The 25,998-nt window shown below is 51.4% G+C and overlaps 2 protein-coding genes across 7 annotated transcripts in view; both read left to right on the top strand.

Moving 5' to 3' along the window:
- Window positions 1–3,396, top strand: part of LOC123394794 (uncharacterized protein KIAA1755 homolog) — a 31,621-nt gene extending 28,225 nt beyond the window's left edge. For all 3 annotated transcript variants that reach the window (XM_045089493.1, XM_045089491.1, XM_045089489.1), the window contains one exon: window positions 2,674–3,396. In XM_045089493.1, coding sequence (XP_044945428.1) covers window positions 2,674–3,396 — 723 coding nt within the window. The remainder of the gene's footprint in view (window positions 1–2,673) is intronic.
- Window positions 3,397–3,400: 4 nt separating this feature from the next.
- Window positions 3,401–25,998, top strand: part of PLEKHG4B (pleckstrin homology and RhoGEF domain containing G4B) — a 47,782-nt gene continuing 25,184 nt past the window's right edge. For all 4 annotated transcript variants that reach the window (XR_006609505.1, XR_006609504.1, XM_013064493.2 and 1 more), the window contains exons 1-5: window positions 3,401–3,848; window positions 7,698–7,892; window positions 8,438–8,561; window positions 12,330–12,423; window positions 17,626–17,712. Coding sequence is in view for 2 of the 4 variants with exons in the window: in XM_013064493.2 (XP_012919947.2) it covers window positions 3,401–3,848; window positions 7,698–7,892; window positions 8,438–8,561; window positions 12,330–12,423; window positions 17,626–17,712 (948 nt within the window). In the remaining 2 variants the exon portion in view is untranslated. The remainder of the gene's footprint in view (window positions 3,849–7,697; window positions 7,893–8,437; window positions 8,562–12,329; window positions 12,424–17,625; window positions 17,713–25,998) is intronic.

Below are 25,998 nucleotides of genomic sequence, written 5' to 3'. Positions count from 1 at the left end.
AGGCTTCTTCCAGCCATGCCTTGTGGGATCTGGACAGAAGAAAGGCCGGGATGGGGGGTGCCAGAGCTACACAGCCCTGCCACACTCTCCACGCTGAGTCCATGCAGAACCTCCAAGAAGGGGGCCCCTGCCAGTGACCGTTGGCCTTGGACCCTCTGCTTCCAGAACTTTTTGTCATGAAGCTCGTTCCTGGGCCCCTGCATACCTTTAGACCACAGCCCAAGTTGAACTTCTCTCCATGGTGGCCCTTGGGATTCTCATCGCTGCTAGACCCAGGGATGGACGATTCCAGGACCTTCGTGTCCAGGATGGGGTGGGCTCTGGTCACACAGCAAGGACACTGGCCACACTTGTGTGCCCCAGGGGGCCTCCCAGGTGCCCCACATGGCCACACCCTTCAACTTCTGTGGCCTCAGATCCTGCAGAAGTATGTGACCCCCAGGTGGGGCTCCAGTCCCAGCAATGGGCTTGGTGTTTTAATTCGAGCAAAACGCTGGGGGAGGGGGGAGTATGTATCTAACAACGGTCTGTGTGAAGAGTTTCTCACAGCACAAGAAATGCTGCTACCATGCACTGTCGTACGTGTGTGATGGGCTTGGGACCGTTAGAAATACACGGGGAAAATAATGACACGAAACACACATAAATGTCACCAACACTGACCTCTGGGGGTTGATGTGGGGATTGTTTCTGAGCCCTCCAGGTTTTGCAATACACAGGTATTATTTTGCAGTTTGAAAATTGGAATTTTTTTGAAAGAATAAGCTTTTTTTTATTTTTTGATAAGGTTATACATATTTGGAAGTGTTTACATGATATGTATCATGTGTTTTCTCAGTTTTTAACTTAGTGTTAGGAAACTCACCACTAGAGCATACCATTTTGGATTCAAAAATATATTTCTTTGAACATTCTGGATGGCACAGAAGATGTACTTGTATGGCTCCTGGTGCCTGGCAAGTACAAGCTGCATCCTTGCCGGACCCCGCCCCCGCCCCCGCCCCGCCGTGGGCTCCCAGAAGGCTGGACGGTGACCCCTTAGTACGGCCTAGGGCGTGCGGGGCAGGAACCCCGGTGACGAGGCCTTGGCTCTTGGGGACATACAGTTATTCATGGCATGGTTTCCAACTCCAGATGGACGAAAACACTGTTTTCTAGACCTCGACTCTGAGGCAAACTCATATAAAATAAATGCAAGAGGCAACCTTTGGTAAGATTTTAAACACTTAAGTTGTAAGGAAAGAAAAGATATCACAGAATTCAAGAAATTCAACTGTGTAAAACGTAAGCTTCTATAGAAAGGAAAGGAACATGACTACAAAACAAGTAAATGCATAACACAGGCAAACTTTTGCTAATGGTGAGGACAAAAAAATTATTGTTTTGTTAAATTTTTTTAAAAACCTCACAACACGAAGAGGGCAAAAACAAGCCCACAGTCCATAAAAGGAACAAAAATACATACAGAAGCTTTACGGAAAAGAAACATATCAAAATGCAAATTAAAACAACAGTATCCACAGTCTATATACTGATTTAGAATGAGACTCCTCGGTGGCAAGCCTCAGGCCAAGGAGCCCTGGTGACGCCGTCACATTGGCTCGTCACTGCCGGCAGCGGGTCTTTGGGTGGCAGAGTAGTCATACTGCCGAGAAGCAGGAGAGACATTAGAGATCTTTTATCCTTAACCCTAATCCCAGAAATGTTTCCTAAAACAATAATTCAAAGGAAAAAGAGATGGTATCAGGGGACATTGCCTGCATTTAGTGTTTAGGGTAGACAGAGCTAGCAGCACGGTAGATCCCCAACCACAGAGGACAGGCGAGCCCCAGCAGGCCCGCGGCAGTGAGGGCGGGCTGCGGGGCCATGTGTGGGTCGTTCCTGCGGGTTAGAGGAGTGTGTCGTGCATACACAAGGGAAAGGGAAGCCACAGAGCTTGAGATGGATCAGAATGAGGCTACTTTTTTTCATCTCCTCTATTATAATAATAATGTTTGTGCAGTAAGAGTGCTGGAGTGGGGAGAAGCAGGGTGTGTGGTGACTGAGTTGGTGCGGGAGAAGGTGGTCCCAGGTTGGGACCTGCAGGTGCGGTCCCCGACACGTCAGGGGTCCCGCACCTTGTTCCCCAGGCTGCTGGACGTTCTCACGCCCCTGTCAGACGCTGCCTGTGTTTGCCTTAGTCCTGCAGCCTGAACCTCTTCCACAGCAGGTTCTTTTCCAAGATGTGCTTCACAGCTGCCCCACACAATCCACAGCCGAGCTGCAAAGTTCCCGGGCCCCTTCGCACTAGGGGAAGGACCCCATCGCATTGGGCGGGAGCCTACAGCCAATATCGTTGGTATCCACACGGGTCCCACCATCCTCTCATGGTGCCCCCCGACCCTGCGATTCCAAAAGTAGCCCTCCTCCCGGGGGCCTGCCTGAGGGTGCCTGGGAAAGCCAGAAGGGCCGTGGAGGTCAGCCTGAGGCTGGTGAGGAAAGAATGCGAGGCCCAGCCCTCCCCCGGGTGGGGACAGTTCCCAGGAGAGATTCACCAGAGCCCCCAGCTGCCTGTGCTGGGACCGCCTAGACGGTCCCCCACGGCTCTCTCTCTCCTGTCCCGCAGCCCACGTCCCCCCAGCCTCCCACAGGGAGCTCCAAAACAGAGGTCTAACCTTCCCTCTCTCGTCCCAGGCCAGGTACACAGGCCTCATCTTCGTGCACGAAGGCTGGCCGCTGTGCGTCCGTGAGAAGGTGGTGGTGCAGCTCACGTCCCTCCACGGAGTCAGGCTCAGGCCTGGGGACTTCTACCTGCAGGTCACATCAGGGCGGAAGCGGTCAGCCAGGCTGGTTTTAAAATGCCTCTCCCAGCTTGGACGGGGCTCAGAGGAAGTCACTGTCCCGGAGGCCATGTACGGCTGCGTCTTCACGGGAGAGTTCCTGGAATGGCTGAACGGGGAGCGGACCAGTGTCCCCTTACAAAACTGCTTGCTGACCTCAGGCTCCGCCGTCTTCCGCACCCCGTGGAGCAGCGTCACAGACCCCATCTTTCTACCTACATTCAGAGCTGTCCCGCCCCCCTGCAGCTGTCCTGGGCCTGAGTGGCCGCCCCCACAAAGCCCCTCCACAGCTCTGGCCCCGGCGTCCGCAGTGGCCAACACCCGTCCCCGGGAGGCCACCCCTCCCAGTAGCACCGCAGCCCTGCCCCACTGCCAAAGGCACCCTGGCAGTGACCAGACCAGCCTCCAACATTCTCCAGGAAGAGCTGGGTGTGAAGGCCCTCGGAGCCCGTGTGGGAGCTCCAACGGAGGCCTCGTAGGGGTTGGGCCCTCAGAGCTGGGCCCCCGGGAAGGTCCAAGCAGGAGCCTGGAACGCCACAGACAAAAGGGACAACCCCCAGTCCCTCACTGTCTGTGAGGACATGGGCAGCCCAAGCTCCAGAAGGCGGTTGCCCAGGGACCCAGCCAGCGTGGAGAGCAAACGTTGGTTCAGAACGTCCTACATGGAGGCGCTGCAGAACCCCATGCCCCTGGGTTCCAGTTCTGAAGAGTCCCTTGGAGACGAGGCCTGCGGCTCCCAGACCACGCCGGCCAGGACAGCAGCCGGCCCAGCCCCAAAGGAAACGCCCAGCCCCTGGGGAGACTCCACGGGGATCCCAAGTCAGGAAAAACGTCCAGGAGCCACAAGGAGCACCCTTCCCCAGAGGTCTCGGTCCTGGGACAGGGCCCTCAGGAGCCGGCGAGGCGACGCCCGGCGGGCCTCTCACCACTCAGTCGGCAGCGGGCTGGGAGAGCTCCCAGGGGGACAGGCCGAGGAGACCAGAGGCGCACGCTCCAGCCGCTCACCCTGCTCCGGGGCCCAGAGTCCAGGTAAGGTCCAGCCCCCGGCCCTTCCCACTCCCCCCACCCCTGCCCCCGCACCCCTCCCCACCCATGTCCCCAACCACACGGACCACTGGAAAGGGCGTCCACACGTGCTCTGTGTCTGTAGCTGCCACAGCAAATACCGCAGACCAGGTGACTTCAGACACCTTTCCCGTTGGTTCTGGGGCCAGCAGGATGAAACCAAGGCCCTGGCAGGGCCATTCTCCCTCCAGAGGCTCTAGGGAAGGGTCCTTCCAGCCGCAGGGCTCCCCCGACCCAACGTCTTCGGCCCACGTCTCTCTCCATCGAGCCTTCCCCTCCTTTCTCTCACGAGGACACCCAGCTTTGGGTTCAGCGTCTGCCGTCCACTTCATCATGCACACCTGCAAAGACCCTTTTCCAAGTAAGGTGATGCTCACAGGTTCTGGGCAGACCCGGCCTTTTGGGGTCACCGCTCCCCCTGCCACATTGCGTGGCCGCTCCTTTTCTGAGTACGTTGGATGCTTGTGGTCACCAGCACCAGCCCCGAGTTGCACAGACCCTGGCGGCCAGCACAGCCTGCCGGACTGTCCCCTTCCTGCTGGAGGTCTCTCCCGTGTCGCTCTGGAGGGTTAGGGACTTCTGCAGGGACTTCGGGGGGGGAAAGAACAGGCCTCAGGGGGGGGTGAGCCTTGCTCCTGGCACCGGGAGGGGCGGGGCCGGTGGGCGACATCCGGCCTGCCCGTCCGGGCCAGCGGGGCCCTGGCTCACAGCCCAGGATGGGCCTGCTGCTCCCGAGGGTGCCAGCCCCCGGCCTGAAATTCTGACGGGATCCGTACGGCGCAGAGCAGTACGGAAACACCACAGAAGTTCTGCGGTGAAGCTGTCGGCTTGGGGTTGGCACTTTCTGAGAACACTCACCCCTGCAGCTGGAGTTGAAGCGGTGACTCCCTGAACATTGTTCCAAGGCCGAAGCTTTCCTGTTTGTACTGGGGAGAAAACGCCAGACGACACCGGGGAAACTCACGTCCGCAGCTTGTGTCAGTGAGGAGACAGCCTGTGTCTTCACCGTGAGCCTCACTAGGAAACGCAGTCGAGTACAAGTCTCTGTAGGGAGCAGTGCCCACCGTGCAGGCGCTGTCCATGGACATGCAGGCTCCGTGTCCCTGGACAGGGCAGCAGCACGGGACACGCGGTCAGGAGGCGGTGGGTTTCTCTCGTACAAACCAGTGTCACCGTGGGGAAGCCAGGTTCAGCCTGCCGGCTCCCTGTGTGTCAGGGGGTCTTGTCGTCTGAGACGTGGCATTCTCAAGTAGTCATTTCTCTGGGGGCCCGATGAGCTGCGCCTCAGCTCCAGAAGCCACGCATGAGTGAGCCCTGCGGGCTGGTGGGAGCGAAGCCTCATCTCCCTCTCCTGGCGTGGGGAGTCCCCCTCCTGGGAGATCCATTCTTCCCCCACCGGCCCCTCCTGGCCCCTCCTGTGGGTTCCCCGGAGCCATGGAAGAAGGGGTCCTGTGGATACAAGGACAGTGCTTTCACCCCTGAGAAGCTGGACGGCAGCCCCAGAGGCCTCAGCAGATGGGTCACCCAGTGGGTAGCCAGGGGCTTGTGGATACAGACCTTCCCCTTCATCCTGGCTGCCCGGACACACGCTTGTCCCTGGAGTGCAGTCTGTGGCGTGGCCCCAGAACTCCCGTCTTCATCAACTTGAGGAAATGCCTGAGCTGGAGCATCCTGCCGAAGCCACGGCTGAGCAGGCAACCGTTAGCTCCTCACTCCCCCGCAGCACAGACGTCGGCCCCTGTTCCTGCGGCTGCTGCTGCTCCGTCTGGTTCTGGTCCCGGCGGGTTCTCCCCGTTCCAGATGCTTCTTTCCTGCTCTGACTCACTTCCCTCTACTCCGATTTGCTCCAGCTCCCGAGGCTTTGCCTTGTCTCTTCTTTGACATAAAATCAATGTAATTTCAAAACACTATATGTGACATTTCAGTTCATTTCAAGGATATCATATTCATTCATCCCGTGGCGACTGGACAGCTGTTTCTCGATGAGCCACAGGAGGCACTGCTGTTCCTCCCGGCCACATCAATGCCATAGCCCGAGGGACCTCAGAGCGCTCCTGTCCTGTCCCAGGGTCTGCGAGCTGAATCCAGGAAGAGCCCCATGAATCACCTCCCCAGCTAGGAAGCCATCTAATAAGAAAAGTCCGCATGAATGTGTTGTTTGCTCCCGCGTCCATGTGACGAAGCTTGAGGTCGGTGCAGAATTAAAACTGTAGAACACTTGGGCACCCCAAAATTTTACCAGTAGTGCTGATGTATTCTAGAAACTACGTGAACATACATGAAAATATTCATTCTCAAGGATACTGTGCAGCATAACCAATCAGCTGGTGAAGGGACCGTGGGGTGAGACCCACGAAAGGAATGGCACTCACCCCGGGGACATCAGGGGTGAACCTCCAAAGCAGTTGTGCTGAGAGAAAGACATCAGACGCGAGAGACCCCCGTCCTGTCTGCTTCCGTTTGTGTGAATGGTCCAGGACAGAAAGAGCACAGGTGGTCACCAGGGGTGGGTGGGGCCCTTCTAGATGGATAGAAATGTTCGAAAACTGACCTGCGGTAATAGTTGCACCACTGGGTAAAGTTGCTAAAATCCTCTTAATTATATACTTGAAATGAGTGACTTTAATTATACGTAAAATATATGTAATAAAGTTATTTTACTTTATTTTTTAAATTATTTTGGGGGAGCACCTGGGTGGCTCAGTTGGTTAAACAACTGCCTTTGGCTCAGGTCATGATCCTGGAGCCCCGGGATCAAGTCCCGCATCGGGCTCCCTGCTCATCGGGGGAGTCTGCTTCTCCCTCTGACCTCTCTACTCATGCTCTCTCTCACTCTCATTCTCTCTCTCTCAAATAAACAAAATCTTTTTAAAAATTATTTTTTTTTAAAGCAGGCTCCACACCGAGTGTGGAGCCCAAGGTGGGACTCGAACTCATGACCCTGAGATCAAGACCTGAGTTGAGATCAAGAGTCAGATTCGTAACTGGCTGAGCCAGCCAGACACCCCAAAGCTGTTTTTAAAATAGACATATAGATATAGATAGATTATAACTATACAGAATGCTGGGGGCTTTTCTGGCGTTTCCAGCTAGAATGAGAAAGCCCTTGACAGAGTTGAAAGACCTGAGGCCTGTAAGTTCAGGAAGAGGCTAAGGACAGGAAAGCAAAGCCGGGTGGGTTCAGGGGACCCACAGGGTCTTAGGTGCCCGCCAGTTCTGGCCAAGACCATCCCTCCCCTCACTGGGGTGACACAGGCCCTGGGCGTTGCAAGGCTGGGGTTGAATCTGCTCGTTCTTGTGCCGTGTGGCTCATCCCCTGTGAGTGCAGAAGCATGGCGGAGCGGCCGACCACAAGCCTGGGCCTCTGCTGTCTCCTCTAAGCTGGTGCACACACATGAGCCCTCCTCTTCAGGGTGGCACAGGAGATCCCGGTCCCCCCACCCTGGGTGAGGGCAACACAACCCCAACTGCTGCCTGCCCTCAGGGTGCTCTCACCCCCTATGGATATATTTTGTGACACTCTTTGGGAAATCTGTGTGAGAAAATAAATTAGGATGACATTATTCAGTATAAAAATTTTCTCCCTGCAGAGTGTTTACGTAGGGAGCAGTCTTGGTGCCGCTGGAATGTTCCATTTTTATGTGTTCATTCTTGCCCGACTGCTCAGGAATGCGCCCGTCCTACAGGTGTTTTCCACCAGAGATGGGACTAGTTCTCATGGGACCCAGTATCTTCACACACGATTTCCTCCTGGTGTTTGTGGCAAGCTGAGTATCTGCCTTCAAACCAGAGAAACCCTTTGTCTTCGACTAGGTCTTGCTGGTGCCGACGCAGACAGCGGCCCCTTCCGTCGGCCCGATCCTGGCTGGATTCCAGATGTGCCTGAGCCACTGTGCCCCGAGGGAGGAGGACAGCCACCCAGCACAGGAGACGTGCCCAGCCAGATGCCCAGGCTGGTGCTGGAGGTCAGCCGGGAGCTCCTGCAGTCGGGGCTCCTCGCCCTCCCCGGTGAGCACGGCAGGAGTGACAAGGGGCCAGAGGCACCTTCTAGACAGCAGACGTGTGTTTCTCCATTTCGGGAAGCTGGACGTCCAAGTTCAAAGGGACAGCACAGTCGGGTTCTAGCAAGGGCCCCTCCTCCTGGTTCACTGTTGACACCTTTACACTGTGTCCTCACATGGTGGGAGGAGTGGGGGGGGGGGCCTTCCGAGGTCTTTTTGTAAGAGGAGTGGGTCCCGTTCGCGGGGCTCCTCCCTCGTAACGTAAGCACCTCCCAGGGGCCAAGCTCCTCGTATGACCACACTGCAGGGTAGGGTTCAACGTAAGGATTTGGGGGAAACACAAATATTCAGGCCATAGCAGTGCACAGTCGCCCTTTGAGGAGAACATAGCTGTCGCCTGCCCAGGTGAGTGCCAGGCCCTCTCTCCTGGCAGATCTCACATCTAAGACCAGACCTCAGCAGTCTGCAGACCCTCGCTCAGTACTTCTCAAGCTTGGAGCCATGCACATCCCCATGAGGGCTGCCCCTTCATGACGCCCTCTGTTTCTGCAGGGACCCGAGACCACCAAGGGAGGGCCGTGGTGCAGGTCTGCACGAGGGGCCCGCTCTGGTCCAGCAGACACGCCTCCAGCGCCGAGCTGACCCGCCTGCTGCTGTACTTCCATGGCATCCCCAGGTGGGACTGGGCCAGATTCCCACCTTTCAGACCTTTGGGGGTAACCCGGTGCGAGCTCATGTCCTCACGCGAGGGTCTCTGTCTGCAGCCTTGGGGGCCCCCCGTGGCACGGTCAGCAGGCTCCCACCTGCCTCTCGGGCTCCTGCTGTCTTTTCCCTGCATGCCTTCCTCTCCTCCTGCTCACCTTGACCTCTCCCACTGAATCGAGGTCACACACACTCTAGCCTTGAGGTGCGTGTTGCTCTGCATTGGTTAGCACTTGCTGTAAGTGTTATGTTTGTACATCTTTAATGCTCTGCCTCTCTCTGGATAAAGACCTAACGGATAGAATCAGTGGGTCAAGAAATCACACAAGTGATAGCACCTGGTCCCCAGAAGCAGCAAAGACTGACTGATGCTAAGTGACTCTCACATTTAGCTAGGCGATGCCGCGGGCCAGGAAGAACGCATGCCAGCCCCTTACGAGGGGCTGTCCTCCCTGACGTGGGATTCTAGGAAAGCACACCACCTGGCTCGTGCCTGACAACGTGTGGAACAAGTGTGCACCAGAGCAGGGCCTCAGATCCCCCTCGTGGGCCGAGGACAGAGCAAGGAGAGCAGGAGTCGAGGGCGGCTGCAGTGAGCTCTTTCATACTACTTACCCATCCGACGCAGGCGTGCTTGGGACGGCCCTCGTGGCCACCAGACCAAGAGTCCCCGAGGTGCTGGATGGAGACAGCCCTTAGCGGAGGGAGCATTGCCAGCTGCTGAGCTCGGTTCCAGAATCACACGCCTGGCTCCAGAGCCCAGCTGTACCCTTCCTGGCGGGTAGCTGGTGTTCCCCCGTCCCCGTGTCCTCCGCAGAACCAGATGTAGCCGCTGTCCCAAAGCTGTGTCAGAGGGATCGGAGATCGTCTGCGTAAAGCCCAAAGACGGACGTCCGGAGCGCCGTCCTCACGGTGCAGCCCATGGTGCCCTCAGCGACACGAAGGGCTCACGTGGGAACACGTTAGTGATGCCTCATCGCACGCGACCTTGTGCTCCCTGCGGCACGTGAACTTGCTGCTGGGATTTCCTCCGAAATAGCGTAGGCAGATTCCATGTGGGAACAATTAGGGAGGGAAAGAAAGTGTACTCCCCAGCACCCTCTCCCAGAGCTCGGTTCCCTGTTCTCTGAGGGCTCTCGTTTCACTGCCTTGGGTGAGCCTGGGGCTTCAAACTTGCCTTTCAGCACAGACTTCAAAATATAAAGAAATACCCGGAAAAAATACAGATTCATCCTTGTCTCCACTTATCAGCCTCAAGTAAATGCCAAAGCTCGAAGATAAAGGCGTTTTCGGTTTATCAACGGCTTCCTTTCACAGGAGGCTCTAGAATGACCTCAGGGCAGACGTGCAGAGCAGCCCTGATGGACAGGACGGCAGCTGTCTGTAGTCTGTAGAGGTCACACCCTTCTGCCTGCTCGGCCTGGCCGGCCTGCCGGACTGAGTGCTGTCCTCTGCACTCCACAGCCGAACACCAGCAGCGGCGTTAATCTGTGGGGTTGGAGACCAAGACTTGACCCTGGATCTGGAGCCCTCTGCCTTTCCCACAGGAAATTCAGCCCATCGCCCACCCCGCCCAGAGCAGGAGCCTGGCCCGCCCTCAGGCACTTGGGCACCTCACAGAGGAGCCTCCTGGTCAGCTGCTTATTTCCCCCCGAAACACAGGGGTTTTGTTAGCGCCCTGACTGACCGCGGCTCCTCTTGGGACGGGACACCGGCCTTCGGCTGCCAGAACAAAGTCCCCCAGGAGTCGTCATTAATTACGAGGGGGCGTGCCCAGCCACGTCTGGTCGCCGGTGATGCCCGCTGCGTCACAGGGAGCCATGTGCTCCTGGGAGCCTGCCTAGTACACAGGCTGCCGTCAAACTCTCAGATACTCGGAATCTTGAAGTCAGATGGGTCTTGGCTGACATCCATCCGTCCATCCAGCACTTATAGGAGGGAACAGAAAGAACAGGCTGTGGCTCCTGCCCTCCAGGGGACACACATGGGAACCCAAGTTGTTGGATCTCCCAGCATAAGACAAGCCCCCAGCACTGGTAGGGGCTGCAGCCTCGGCCAGGGGTGGGGCCTCCGGGGGTACTTTGTGTCCTGGGGGACACACGTGATTGCAGACAAGACAGGAAGGACATTCTGAGCAGGAGGAAGAGCACACACAGAGCTGCAGCCGGTCACTTCCTGAAGCAGGAGGCAAGAGAGACGGGGCCAAGCTGGTGGGGGGCCCCAGGCTTGAAGGCCACGCAGACCTCCGGTGGTGAAGCCAAGGTGACCCAGGGACACGGCGTGGCTCTCTTGCAGAAATGTGGGCCCGGGGAGTCTAGGGCAGATATGACCGTGTCCAGGGGCCCCAGCAGAGCCCGGGGAGGCCATCCAGCTCCATCCCCCACAGGCGACAGGTGGAGAGAAGCAAATTTGGTCTGGGGGGGCCATGCTGGGGCATCTCCTCCTGTCTGATCCTATGCTAGCTGAACTCCGAGTCCTGGGCTTCCCCTCCACCCGCCCGGCATAGGGGGTGGGGGGTGTCCACTGTCTCTGAAGCAGCCCTCACGGAGGGGGGCCTCGTTCACTCTGTGGCCATCCCCTTCAGCAAAGCTACTAAGTGGATGGGCCGGTGGAGGAGGATGTGCGGGTCTGGAGCACCGGGAGTCACGTCCCAAGCTGAACCAGCCAGGGTGACCGTGAGACCACGGGGGAGCAGTGGGAGGAGAGTTAGAAGGGGGAGGTCACGGTGGGGGGGAGGGACACGGGACCCTCGGAGGAAGTCGCAGATCGTGCCGAGGTCCTGACAGCACCGGCCGGGCCTGCTCCGGGCCACGCGGGTCCCAGAGCGGCCTCCGTGGCAGGGAGGCGTGGACGCACCGCTGGCCAGCTGTGGGGGAGAGTGGGGGCGTTTCCCAGCCTTTTCTGGTCTGGCTTTGACGTCCGAACAGCAGCCTCCTCGCCGTCCTTACGACGCTAGCTTCCCCGAAACGAACCCCCCTTCCGGGGAAGCCCTGAACGGTCGCCTCCGACACTGGGGGGCACAGCCACCCTCCCGGTCAGGATGGGGCTTTGGTCTGACCCGCGGCTCCGTTCACTTTGTGCGAGCGGGCCAGAGCGCGTGGGCCTGTCTGTCCGAGCCCGGCCCCCACGCACACGGCCGAGGCGGCGCACCCGTCCCTCCGGGAAGGTGGGGCTGGACAGGCCACCTCGCCCCAGCTGGTCACCGTGCCGCGGTTAGAATGGAAGCATACGGTCGTGATCACAGTAGGGCCAGAGCTGGTATGCGGCGGTGTCGCAAGAACCTGGCAGCCTTCTGCCCTTTAGAGGATGTTCTGCTCCCCCACGCCTGCTCCGGACACGTGGGGAGCCGAAGGACGGGTCTGGGCCGCAGTCCTGAGACCCACCGGCCACGTGTGGTGCTGGCCCATCAGATTAGGGTCCCCGTGGTGCTCCGGCCCGAACAAGCAGCCCAGCCCAGGACAGCACCAGGGCCTCCGCGAGCGACGGGGCCGTGTGGGAGGGACATCAGCAGCCCCCCTGCTGGAGCGGCCATCAGACACGACTGCCCCCAGCATGACCCCAGCTGCCCTGTCCGCACCCGGTATGCAGCTCGGCACCTCGGCAAGCAGCAGACTGATGTGTGTCTGGGGACTGGGGGAGCCAAGGGCATGTGGGCGAGGCTGCGTCTCACCCAGAGATGAAGACCCCCATCGTGGAAGGGATTTTACCCACAGTGGCTAACGCTGACCATCTCTCCCCCCAGGAAGGAGGTGCGGGAGCTGGGGCTGGTCGTCGTGGTGGACGCTCGTGAGGGTCCAGCTGCCCCTGCCCTCTTCCAGGCTCTGGCAGCGCTGCAGGTGAGTCTGGGTGACTCCTGCCCTCAGGACACCGAGCATGGGGCTCTCTCATGACCAGGAGCAGCTGAGCGCAGCCGTGCCAGGACTCACCCCCAGTGTGACTCTCGGGCTGAGCTGAGGGTCCCGAGCATGGCCGTGGCAGGTAGCAGAGGAAGAGCTGGGCTCTCACCCATCCACCGTGGGCACCCACCCCGGGCCGGGCACGTCCTCTCCTACGTGGTCACTGCAGACCTTCCGGGTCAGCCAGGACCAGGCTGTGCCGGCAGGACCTCTCCCCTCCACAGCAGTCCTTATCTGGTGCCCAAGGAAATCAGCATGCAGGGGTTCACGCCGCGCCTCCTCAGACAGGGATGGAGCTGTGGGTGCCGTGGGGCAGGTACGGACCTGCCCACCTCTGCGGTGAGGTCCAGGGAGGGTGTGGCAGGTTTGCGTCACCCTGGGAAGACCTGACCTGGATCTGGGGATGTGAGTAAAACCAAGAGGGAAGTGGGAGTCCCTGGAACAGGGAGAAAGGCACCCCCGGGGATGCTCCAGGGACCCAGGGCCAGGTGGGCGCCCGAGAGGGTTCTCGCTCCCTCAGACGTGTGTACACAGGGGCCTTCATGGGCCAAGCGCTGTGCTGGAGTCCGAGGTCCCCCGTCCCCGTCAGTGAACGCCTGTTCCCTCTGTTGGGTCTCTGCTAAAGGTGTAGGCGTCCGTCAGGCTCCGTCCAGGCTCCTATGTATAGGGACGGCCACGTGGAAGTTCTTTCGAGGAAGGACTCTGAGGTGGAGGTCGAGGCCCATCCGGATGGTAGTGCGGTCAGTGCACCGGAGAGCGGCATGTGGGGAGAGAAGAGCCCCGGCAGGCAGGCAGGCGGTGCACGGGGCCGGGGCTGGGGGGCAGGCGGAGGTGGGGGCGCGGCGGCTGGACGGGCTGGCAGGAGCAGGCATCCCGGTCAGGGCACTTGGCAGGGGGGCAGCTCCTGTCGGACACAGAGGCGAAGGAGCGGACTCTGAGGAGGAGGGGCCGACCCAGCGGTGCCGTCGCGGCCCTCGGAGCGGCCCTCCGTGCGCAAGTCCGCGTTTCAGAGGCCGAGCCAGGCTCTCAGCAGGAGGAAAGCCTGAGTTAGCGCCTCGAACACGGCACGACAGGTTTGACCTGCCGAAACTCGGTTTCCACGGAACACCTGGAAGGTGCATAGACCCCTTAAGCTCCTCCCCTGCTCTCGACCAGCCGCTGGGCTCGGACGTCGGCAAGCAGGAGGTCGTCCGGTTTGATGTTCATGTTCCGCGTGGGCTCTGAGCGCCTGTTGAGATTCTGGTTTCTCTTAGCCACGTGCAGTTTCATAGAGCAGCAAAGACAGAAGTTACCGGAAGCCTTCTGGGAAAGTAGGGATGATGGATTTTCAAACGGATTCTGAAGAACGCTCTGCTCCAAGGAGGAAGGGCTGCTGGGCGATGGCAGGGCTCCTCAGAGTCCTGTGACTGCGGGAGGAAGGTCTTCCATCTGGAGCCTGGTCGCGGCGTCCTCGGGGGACAGAGGCGCAGGGCTGTTAGGGCCTCAGACGCACACTGCTCGGGAGCGGGTGTTTAACCCGGTCATCGCACACCGGTCCGCACGGCTCCCTAGAAATAGCAGCTTGTGGAAACACAGAGAAAAAAAACTTGTTTCTGCCTTTGAAGCTGAACTAAATTGTTGCTGTTGCTTAAGTGGCTTTGAAGCCGCAAGCAGAACTTGTGACCAGATTCTGGAAACCATTCCATCTGCCTTACGTGCCCGCTGGGAGCAGCGTGTGGCCGTCAGCCGGGCTCGAGCATCCACAGCCCCCGACCCTCCGGGCGCGCCCCACGGACCCTGCCTTCAGGAGCAGCCCCTCCTCGGCCTCCCCCGGCCTCCCCGCTGCTCTGCTCTCCTCACTCCTTACGCCTTCAGCCCCGGGGGCAGCCAGTGGTGGGCAGGCTCCCTGCACTCGCTTCTCCCCAGACCCTTTGCCAGCCCCGGATGGCGCTCCTGCTGGTCACCGTGGCCACAGTGGCCGTGGCCACCCTGGACAAGTTTCAGATGAGGGGGGAAGCCGGGAATGCAAGGACTCGCTGCTGCGCCCAGGACGAGGTGCTCCTGGGTTAGCAGGTGGCGCTGGTGCCTTGGGCTCCGCGGGCTCCTCACCAGACCCCTCCGGTCTGTGGTCTGCGCTGCATGGCCCGGGCGCGGGGAGGCCACGGAGGCCGGGCTGGGGCCGCTCTCGCCGTGCGGGGCTCGAGGACCTCGGGCAGACACCCAGGCAGACGCACGACAATGTCCCACGTGGGGCTGGTGTGGAGGTCAGGGTGACCACCGCCACCCCCTGACGAGGGCCCTGTGTGGCCCTGGCCTCGTGCGAGGTCACGGGGGGGCCAGGAAGAGCGCCAAGCCTGCAGCTGCCTGCGGGCTCCTCACTGTGCCGTGCTCTGTGTGTCATGTGCAAACAGGTCACAGACCTGGGACACTGAGGCACGTCTGTGGCTTTGCAGGAATTCCCAGGAGCCAGAGGACTGGGGTGGCCTCGACTTCTTGGGCATCCCATAAAAACTTGAAAATTGAGTGTCCAGCCCCAAAGACCGACGCCCGAGCCCTCCTTGTTGATGCACAAGCTTAGCAGCCACCCATGCCCTTGTGTGCGAGACCCCGGCCCACCGCACGCGTGGCCTCTGAGCCCTGCAGCTGCCCACGGAACCACCTACCTTTTTCCTGGGTGAGAACACCTAGCCCCTCTGTTTGTTCGGGCTTCCTTAAGCCCTGGGCCACTCGGGTCCCACGCGGTGGAATGAGCCCTGAGTAGGACAGTCCCTCTCTGCCCACACTTCTCCCAGAGCAGAAGCGGGAGAGGCGTCCGCTGCATCTTTCAGTTTCTGTTGCAAGTGGGTCTTCGACGGAACGCCGGGAATCCAGTCTTCTCCCTCCTCCGCGTGCGATGTCCAGACTGCCCTGAGGTCTGGGGCCTCCTGCAGGGGGAGGCTTCCCACCACCCCGGGTTTGGCTCAGGCAATACAGGAGCTGTAACCCGAGCCAGGTACCTGGAAATAAGCCGAATTTAAGGGTCATGCTTCCATTTTCAGCTTTATTTCTGAAGAATACACGGAAGTCGTGAAATTTTTCTGTACAGGGCAAACAATAGAATCTCCTAACTGCCTCCAGTGACGATACTTCAAATTTATTGAATCATTAAAGTTCCAATACATAAGATTTACATCTTGAAAAGGAAATGATGGTTTTTTTCATTTCATGGTGGAAGAAAATGCTAAGAATTACTTATCCCTCCCCCACCTACAGCACGTAACTTCTACACGCTGATACAACGCTCGTCCTGAGGCACAAACTGTGTTCTCACTTGTCTGAAAATTCACACCCGTCTCCTCCGCAGTAGCAACAAGTCCTACCAGTAAAAATCACTCAAGTAGGGATATATGAGAAATACGAAACACTTCACAAAACCGTGTAGTCTTAATTCATAATAACCGAAGAGTTGACCTAAACTGAGTGAGAGAAATAGAAAATGACTCAAATAAAAAGCAGGAATGCTTTTTCTATGGTTTTCTATGGCTTTTACTCATCGAATGAATGTTTATGACTCATGAAATGAATGTTTGTGGAATGTCATTCATAAGAAGCCACATAACAAAAATGTAAATAGATAAGATTAATTTAATACAAATTAAGTACTGGTTATTTTGGAGGCCTATCCAGTCAAATAGGGGATCGATATTGGGGATTACCAAAAGCCTAAAGTCTGCTTATTCCTACAAGAAACTTAAAAATTAAAGCTTTAGAAAATATGAGTGAAGAAGCAAGCACTATGAAAATAAAATAATTTTATTGTTGAGTGAAATGACCTCAATGTAATCTAGCAAACAGAAGTCAAGGAGGTTTGTTTAAAGTTTAAAAACATGTCCAAACAAAACAAAACAAAACAGGGTTGGAACCCCAATACGGAACACATGCCTCATACTGTGCACAAAAATCACAAGTGGGTCCCAGACCTGTGTGCGCTACTAAGAACCACCAGGAGGAAACAGGAGAAGGTCTTCAGGACCTTCGTCGGGCTAAGATGCCTCAGCTGTGACAGCAGCACTGTGACCCATAAAGAAAACCATGATAAGGTAGATTTCATCAAAATTTTGAAACCTTTTCTTCAAAAGACACTGTCACTAAAATGAAAATACAAGCCAGGAGTTGGGAGACAATGTGTGCAAAACACAGATCTGATAAAGAACTTGTGTCTGAAATACACGAAATCCCAGAATTCGGCAACAAGGTGAACAGCCCAAGGAAATACGGCCAAGATTTGAACACGTTTGACTCAAGAAGATATACGAACGGCAGAGAAGCATGGAAACGTGCGTTCAACACCAGTAATCACTGGAGAAACACAACTTGTAACCAAAATGAGGTAGCACACCAAACCTGCCCGTAGCGAGGGCTCAGTGTTGCTCCTGGAAATGCAAGTGGCGTAACCACTCCAGTTTCTTCAGAAGTTAGAACACACTTGCCACGAGACCCCGCAATCCTACCGCTAGATGTTTACCTTCATATGCAGTTTAGAGGGGCTTTGCCTACAGTTGCCACAAACTGGAGACAAGCCAGACGTCCTCTAGCGGTGGGGTGAGCGGTGGGGGAGCTGTAATGCCTGCGGGCCGGGGACTTCTTCCGTAGAAAGGAACGAACCAGGAGCCTCCACGGCTCGGCCGAGTGGCAGGTGCTCTGTGCTAAGTGAAAGCAGCCTGTGCTGCGTGAGGCCGTGTGTAGATATCTGGACCAGGCAAATTTATGGACGCAGGAGACAGATCAGTAACTGCCAGAGGCCGGGGGGCTTGCCAGAGCAGCTTCGGGAAAATTGGGGGCTGCTGAACCGTTGTATATGTCTTGACTGTGATGGTGGTTCCAGGACTATAAGTTCTGTCAAAATTTAGAGAACTCTATATTTGAGAGGGTGCATTTTATTATCCATAAATTATAACCAACAAACTTTTCACTAAAAATTTACATGCAAAAGGTCAAATAATGTCAATTATTGGTCAAATTATAAGGTCCAATAATGTCCATTTAGAGCAAAGGCAGTTACATTTTATACCTTTGAGGTACTTGGGGAAAATATCAAAGCAGAAGTAGCATCCGTCAAGTTAGACAATTTCATGAAATCCGTTAAATATTAGAAAGCTAATCAGTATTTCTTTCTTATTTCAGAACACGCCTCCTCCCATAATTCATACTATTGTGCTGTTGGTGAATAAAGAATCGGGATTTAGGCCTGACAAGGATGGAGCAGTTCAGGTAGTGGCTTTAGACCCTCAGGAGTAGGTATGACTCTGGGTGATACACAAACTGAAGTAGATGAGATAAAACATCCTAAAAACTTGGTGTGAATTCGTGCTTCATCCGTCTAAGTAAGAGCCTGAAAGCCCATCCCCGATCCCTTCAGTTTCTGTGGGACCCTCAAGAGTGCGGCAACAGAAAACTTTTAAAAATCTGATTTTTCTTCTCTACCTCTTCTTGCTTCTTTCTCTTTTATCTAAAAACTAGTTTGCCTTCATTCTTAAAGGTTTTTCTGGCTGGACCCAGAGTTCTGGCTTGTAGAAGGCCTTCGTGTGTTTTCCAGCCCTTTAAAGGTGTCTCCTGGTGTCTTCTGGCCTCCACAGTTTCTGACGAAAAGTTTGTTGTAGTTCACGTGATTGCTCATCTATCGAAAATGTGTCATTTTCCTTTGGTTACTTCCAAGATGTTCTCTTTCTTTTCATCAAAATGACTAGAACGTGACGTGGTTTTCTTTATCTTTATCCTCTTAGGTTGGGCTGAACTTGAATGTTTAAATTTATGTCTATCACCAAATTCAGGAAATTTTCATTCATCATTTCTTGAAATGTTTTATTCTGCTTCATTCTCTCCCCTTGTTCTAGGATTTTGATTACACACACTGATGTTGCCCCATAGGTCTTTTTTTGTTTTTATTGCACTTTTATTGCACTTTTACTTTTTGGAATTTCGAGAAGTGATAGTCTAGATGTTTTCTTTCTCTTTCTTTCTTTTCAAAGGCAACTTTACTGAGACATAGTTCATGTCCCATACAAATCATTTATCAAACCGTGTCAATGATTTTTAGTATATGCATGGAATGATGCAACTCATCCCACAATCTAATTTTACCTATTTTTAGTTTTTCCCAGTGCTCCTCCCAAGTGCCCTAACCATCCCCCATCTGGCCCACCGTCCACCCACCCTGCGCCAGCGACCCTCAGTGTGTTCTCTGTTGCTAAGAGTCTCTTATGGTTTGGGTCCCTCCCTCTGTTTTTCCCACTTGCCCTGTGTTCATCTTAAATTCCAGAAATGAGTGAAATCACGTGGTATTTGTCTTTCTCTGATTTATTGTGCTTCGTCCACACGACTGCAAATGGCAGTTGGCCAGATCTCATTGCAAGGTCTCATGGTTTTGGGTGTTGTTCGTAAGTGGTGAATCACTAAACTCTACTTCTGACGGCTGCGCAGGCTTCCACTGCACGTAAGCGGCCTGCCTTCTTTCTGCGTCCTTCTGTTGGTGGACGCCGGGGCTCTCTCCACAGCTTGCTGTTGATAACACCGCTACAAGCACCCAAGGTGTACGTATCCCTTTGAATCAGTGTTTTCGTGTCCCGTTGGGTAAATACCCAGTAGTGCAGTGGCTGGGCGGGAGGGCAGTTGTACTTTTAACCAACTGAGGAACCTCTGCCGAGTTCTCCAGAGTGGCCGCACCCCCACCCACGGTCCAAGAGGGCTGCCCTTCTCCACATGCTCACCAGCATGCATCGTCCCTGGTGGTGTCGGCCGCTCTGTCTGGTGCGACGGGACCCGTGGGTCGGAGGTGATGTCGAGCATCTCTGCATGTGTCTCTTAGCCACTGGGATGTCTTCTTTGAAAAAATGTCTGCTTGTCACTTCTGCCCACTTTGCAATTGGATTTTTCTTGGGGGGAGGATGTTGAGTTTTAGAAGTTCTTTAAATATTTTGGATAATACGAACCCTTTAAGCAAGGATGTTATTTGCAAATATCTTCTACTCCATAGCTGCCTTTTAGTTGTGTTGGCTGTTCCCTTCCCTTCCCTGTGCAGAAGCTTTTGTTTTGATGAACACTTGATAATTTCTTTTGGGTTTTGTTTCCCTTGCCCCAGAAGACAGATCTAGAAACAGGTTGTGACGGCCGATGTCAGAGAAATTATCCCCCGTGCTCTCTTCTAGGATTGTTATGGTTTTAGGTCTCACATTTAGGTCTTTGTTTTTGAGGCTAGGTTTGTGTGTGGTGAAAGAAAGTGGTCCAGTTCATTCTTCTGCATGTGGCTGTCCAGTTTTCCCAACACCGTTTGTTGAAGAGACCGTCTTTTTTCCATTAACATTCTTTCCTGCTCTGAGGAAGATTAGTTGACCTTATAGTTGTGGGTCCATTTCTGGGTTTTCTATTCTGTTCCAATTAGCCCATGTTTCCATTTTTATGCCAGTACCATACTGTTTTGATTACTACAGCCTTGTAACATAACTTGAAGTCCAGAATTATTACGCTTCCAGCTTTGTTTTTCTTTTTCAAAGTTGCTTTGGCTATTAGGGGTCTTCTGTGGTTCCATATGATTTTTTTTTTAATTTTCTAATTTTTTATTTTTTATTAATATATAATGTATTATTAGCCCCAGAGGTACAGGTCTGTGAACCATCAGGCTTAGAGGCTTCACAGCACTTACCATAGCACACACCCTCCCCAATGTCCGTCACCCCACCACCCTCTCCCTACCCCCGTCCCCCCAACAACCCTCAGCTTATTTCCTGAGATTAAGAGTCTCTTATGGTTTGTCTCCCTCCCGATCCCATCTTGTTTCATTGATTCCTTTCCTACCCCCCAAGTCCCCCACATTGCATCTCAACTTCCTCATATCATATTCCTCATATGATAATTGTCTTTCTCTGATGGACTTATTTCACTCAGCATGATACCCTCTAGTTCCATCCATGTCATCGCAAATGGCAAGATTTCATTTCTTTTGATGGCTGCATAGTATTCCATTGTGTATATATACCACATCTTGATCCATTCATCTGTTGATGGACATCTAGGTTCTTTCCATAGTTTGGCTATTGTGGACATTGCTGCTATAAACATTCGGGTGCACGTGCCCCTTCGGATCACTACGTTTGTATCTTCAGGGTAAATACCCAGTAGTGCAATTGCTGGGTCATAGGGTTGCTCTATTTTCCAATTTTTGAGGAACTTCCATGCTGTTTTCCAGAGTGGCTGCACCAGCTTGCATTCCCACCAACAGTGTAGGAGGATTCCCCTTTCTCCACATCCTCACCAGCATCTGTCATTTCCGGACTTGTTGATTTTAGCCATTCTGACTGGTGTGAGGTGATATCTCATTGTGGTTTTGATTTGTATTTTCCTGATGCCGAGTGATGTGGAGCATTTTCTCATATGTCTGTTGGCCATCTGGATGTCTTCTTTGCAGAAATGTCTGTTCATGTCCTCTGCCCATTTCTTGATTGGATTATTTGTTCTTTGGGTGTTGAGTTTGCTAAGTTCTTTACAGATTTTGGACACTAGTCCTTTATCTGATATGTCATTTGCAAATATCTTCTCCCATTCTGTCAGTTGTCTTTTGGTTTTGTTAACTATTTCCTTTGCTGTGCAAAAGCTTTTGATCTTGATGAAGTCCCAGTAGTTCACTTTTGCCCTTGCTTCCCTTGCCTTTGGCGATGTTTCTAGGAAGAAATTGCGACGGCTGAGGTCAAAGAGGTTGCTGCCTGTGTTCTTCTCAAGGATTTTAATGGAGTCCTTTCTCACATTGGTCTCAGAGGTCCTTCATCCATTTTGAGTCTATTTTCTGTGTGGTGTAAGGAAATGGTCCAGTTTTATTTTTCTGCATGTGGCTGTCCAATTTTCCCAACACCATTTGTTGAAGAGGCTTTTTTCCACTGAGCATTCTTTCCTGCTTTGTCGAAGATTAGTTGACCATAAAGTTGAGGGTCTATTTCTGGGCTCTCTATTCTGTTCATTGATCTATGTGTCTGTTTTTGTGCCAGTACCATACTGCCTTGATGATGACAGCTTTATAATAGAGCTTGAAGTCTGGAATTGTGATGCCACCAATTTTGGCTTTCTTTTTCAACATTCCTCTGGCTATTCGAGGTCTTTTCTTGTTCCATATAAATTTTAGGGTTATTTATTCCATTTCTTTGAAAAAAAATGGATGGGATTTTGATAGGTATTGCATTAAACGTGTAGATTGCTTTAGGTAGCATAGACATTTTCAAAATATTTGTTCTTCCAATCCATGAGCATGGAATGTTTTTCCATTTCTTTGTGTCTTCCTCAATTTCTTTCATGAGTACTTTATAGTTTTCTGAGTACAGATTCTTTGCTGCTTTGGTTAGGTTTATTCCTAGGTTATCTTATGGTTTGGGGTGCAATTATAAGTAGGGTTGACTCCTTAATTTCTCTTTCTTCTTTCTTGTTTTTGGTGGATAGAAATGCAACTGATTTCTGTGCATTGATTTTATATCCTGACACTTTACTGAATTCCTATACAAATTCTAGCAGATTTGGAGTGGAGTCTTTTGGGTTTCCACATAAAGTATCATATCATCTGCAAAGAGGAATAGTTTGACTTCTTCTTTGCTGATTTGGATGCCTTTAATTTCTTTTTGTTGTCTGATTGCTGAGGCTAGGACTTCTAGTACTATGTTGAATAACAGTGGTGATAATGGACATCCCTGCCGTGTTCCTGACCTTAGTGGAAAAGCTCTCAGTTTTTCTCCATTGAGAATGATATTCATGGTGGGTTTTTCATAGATGGCTTTGATGATATTGAGTTATGTACCCTCTATCCCTACACTTTGAAGAGTTTTGATCAAGAAAGGGTGCTATAGGGGCACCTGGATGGCTCAGTGGGTTAAGCCACTGCCTTTAGCTCAGGTCATGATCTCAGGGTCCTGGGATCAAGTCCCACATCGGGCTCTCTGCTCAGCGGGGAGCCTGCTTCCCTTCCTCTCTCTCTGCCTGCCTCTCTGCCTACTTGTAATCTCTCTCTCTGGCAAATAAATAAATAAAATCTTTAAAAAAAAAATAAAATCTTTTTTAAAAAAGATTTTATTTAAAAAAAAAAAAAAGAAAGGGTGCTGTACTTTGTCAAATGGTTTTTCAGCATCTATTGAGAGTATCATATGGTTCTTGTTCTTTCTTTTATTAATGTTTTGTGTCACATTGATTGATTTGTGGTTGGTCAACCAAACGTGCAGCCCTGGAATAAATCCCACTTGGTCGTGGTGAATAATCCTTTTAAAGTACTGTTGGATCCTATTGGCTAGTATTTTAGTGAGAATTTTCGCATCTGTGTTCATCAAGGGTATTGGTCTGTAATTCTCTTTTTTGATGGGATCTTTTTCTGGTTTTGGGATCAAGGTAATGCTGGCCTCATCAAATGAGTTTGCAGGTTTTCCTTCCATTTCTATTTTTTGGAACAGTTTCAGGAGAATAGAAATTAATTCTTCTTTAAATGTTTGGTAGAATTCCCCTGGGAAGGCATCTGCCCCTGGGCTTTTGTTTGTTGGCAGATTTTTGATGACTGCTTCAATCTCCTTACTGGTTTTCTATTTCTTCCTGGTTCAGTTGTGATGTTTATATGTCTCTAGGAATGCATCCATTTCTTCCAGATTGTCAAATTTGCTTGTGTATAGTTGCTCATAATATGTTCTTATAATTGTTTGTATTTCTTTGGTGTTGGTTGTGGTCTCTCCTCTTTCATTCATGATTTGTTTATTTGGGTCCTTTCTCTTTTCTTTTGGATAAGTCTGGCCAGGGGTTTATCAACCTTATTAATTCTCTCAAGGAACCAGCTCCTAGTTTCATTGATTTGTTCTGTTTTTGTTTGTTTGTTTCTATTTCATTGATTTCTGCTCTGATCTTTATTATTTCTCTTCTCCTGCTGGGTTTAGGCTTTCTTTGTTGTTCTTTCTCCAGCTTCTTTAGGTGTAGGGTTAGGTTGTGTGTTTGAGACCTTTCTTGTTTCTTGAGAAAGGCTTATATTGCTATATACTTTCCTCTCAGGACCGCCTTTGTGGTGTCCCCAGGTTTTAAACCATTGTGTTTTCATTATCATTTGTCTCCATGAATTTTTTCAATTCTTCGTCAGTTTCCTGAATGACCCATTCATTCTTTAGAAGGATGCTCTTTAGACTCCATGTATTGGGTTATTTCCAAATTTCTTCTTGTGAATGCTCTTCAGAGCATTGTGGTCTGAAAATATGCAGGGAATGATCCCAATCTTTTGGTACCAGTTGAGACCTGATTTGTGACCCGGGATATGATCTATTCTGGAGGATGTTCCATGGGCACTAGAGAAGAATGTGTATTCTGTTGCTTTGGGATGGAATGTTCTGAATAGATCTGTGATGTCCATCTGGTCCAGTATGTCATTTAAGGCATTTATTTCCTTGTTGATCTTTTGCTTGGATGATCTGTCCATTTCAGTGAGGGGGGGTGTTAAAGTCCCCTACTATTATTGTATTATTGTTGACGTGTTTCTTTGATTGTGTTATTAATTGGTTTATATAGTTGGTTGCTCATATGTTAGGGGCATAGATATTTAAAATTGTTAGATCTTCTTGTTGGACAGACCCCTTGAGTATGATATAGTGTCCTTCCTCATCTCTTATTATAGTATTTGTCTTAAAATATAATTTATCTGATATAAGGATTGCCACTCCAGCTTTCTTTTGCTGTCCATTAGCATGGTAAATTGTTTTCCACCCCCTCACTCTAAATCTGGAGGTGTCTTTGGGTCTAAAATGAGTTTCTTGTAGACAGCATATTGATGGGTTTTGGTTTTTTATCTGATAACCTGTGTCTTTTGATTGAGGCATTTAGCCCATTTACATTCAGGGTAACTATTGAGAGATATGAATTCAGTGTCATTGTATTGCCTGTAAGGTGACTGTTACTGTATATTGTCTCTATTCCTTTCTGGTCTACTACTTTTAGGCGCTCTCTTTGCTTAGAGGACCCCTTTCAATATTTCCTGTAGAGCTGGTTTGGTGTTTACAAATTCTTTTAGTTTTTATTTGTCCTGGAAGTTTTTCATCTCTCCTTCTATTTTCAATGATAGCTTAGCTGGATGTAGTATTCTTGGCTGCATGTTTTTCTCAGTTAGTGCTCTGAATATATCATGCCAGTTCTTTGTGGCTTGCTAGGTCTCTGTGGATAAGTCTGCTGCCAATCTAATGTTTTCACCATTGTATGTTGTAGACTTCTTGTCCCGGGCTGCTTTCAGGGTTTTCTCTTTGTCACTAAGATTTGTCAGTTTTACTATTAGATGATGGGGTGTGGGCCTATTCTTATTGATTTTGAGGGGTTCTCTGTGCCTCCTGGATTTTGATGCTTGTTCCCTTTGCCATATTAGGGGAATTCTCTGTAATAATTCACTTCAATATACTTTCTGCTCCCCTCTCTCTTTCTTCTTCTTCCGGAATCCCATTTATTCTAATGTTGTTTTGTCTTATGGTATCACTTACATCTCGAATTCTCCCCTCGTGGTCCAATAATTGTTTGTCTTTCTTTTGCTCAGTTTCTTTATTCTCCATCATTTGGTCTTCTATATCACTAATTCTCTCTTCTGCCTCATTTATCCTAGCAATAAGAGCCTCCATTTTTTTTATTGCACTTCATTAATAGCTTTTTTTATTTCAGCTTGGTTAGACTTTAGTTCTTTTATTTCTCCAGAAAGGGCTTTTATTTCTCCAGACAGCATTTCTCTAATATCTTCCATGCCTTTTTCAAGCCCAGCTAGCACCTTGTGAATCATCATTCTGAATTCTAGATCTGACATATTACCAATGTCTGTATTGATTAGGTCCCTAGCCTTCAGTACTGCTTCTTATTCTTTTTTTTTTTTTTTTTTTTTTTTTTTTTTGTGATGAGTTTTTCTGTCTTGTCATTTTATCCAGATAGGAATATATGAAGGAGAGAATAAAATACCAAACAGGTGGCAAAGACCCCAGAAAAAAGTGTGTATTAACAAAATTAGAAGAGACCCCAAATTGTGGGGTAAAGAAAGGGGGTAAAAAGAAGTTCAAAAAAAATTAAAGAAAAAAAAAGAAAATATATATATTAGACTGGTGAATAGAACAGAGCCAACCACTTAATTTTGGGAGTATTTTGGTCTCTTAGAATAAACTACCTCCCAAAATTTTAAGGAAAGAAAAACCTTTATACATATATGTGTGTGTGTGTGTGTGTGTGTACACAAATAAGGTAAACACAATGAAGGGATGGAATATGGCTGTAAAGATGAAATTTTTTTTAGATTTCTTAAAAAGGAGTTGATAAGTTGGTTGGAAAAAGAAAGTGGAAAGAATTTGCTCAGGCTGGAGACTAGAACAAAGCCCTGTGCTAGAATTAGGGTATATTTTGATCTATTAGAAGTTGTATCCCAAAATTTTTTAGAAGAAAAAACCCTATGTGTGTACAAAAAATAAAGTTAGATACAATGAAGGATAAAATATGACTTTAATAAAGAAAGGTCTAAAAGATTTTTTTAATGAAAGTATT

This window comes from Mustela putorius, unplaced genomic scaffold (assembly GCF_011764305.1).
Source record: "Mustela putorius furo isolate JIRA1106 unplaced genomic scaffold, ASM1176430v1.1 tig00000107_pilon_pilon_pilon, whole genome shotgun sequence".
NCBI lineage: Eukaryota > Metazoa > Chordata > Mammalia > Carnivora > Mustelidae > Mustela > Mustela putorius.
Note: the sequence above shows the minus strand (reverse complement) of the source record. Positions and strands in the feature narration are given on the sequence as shown.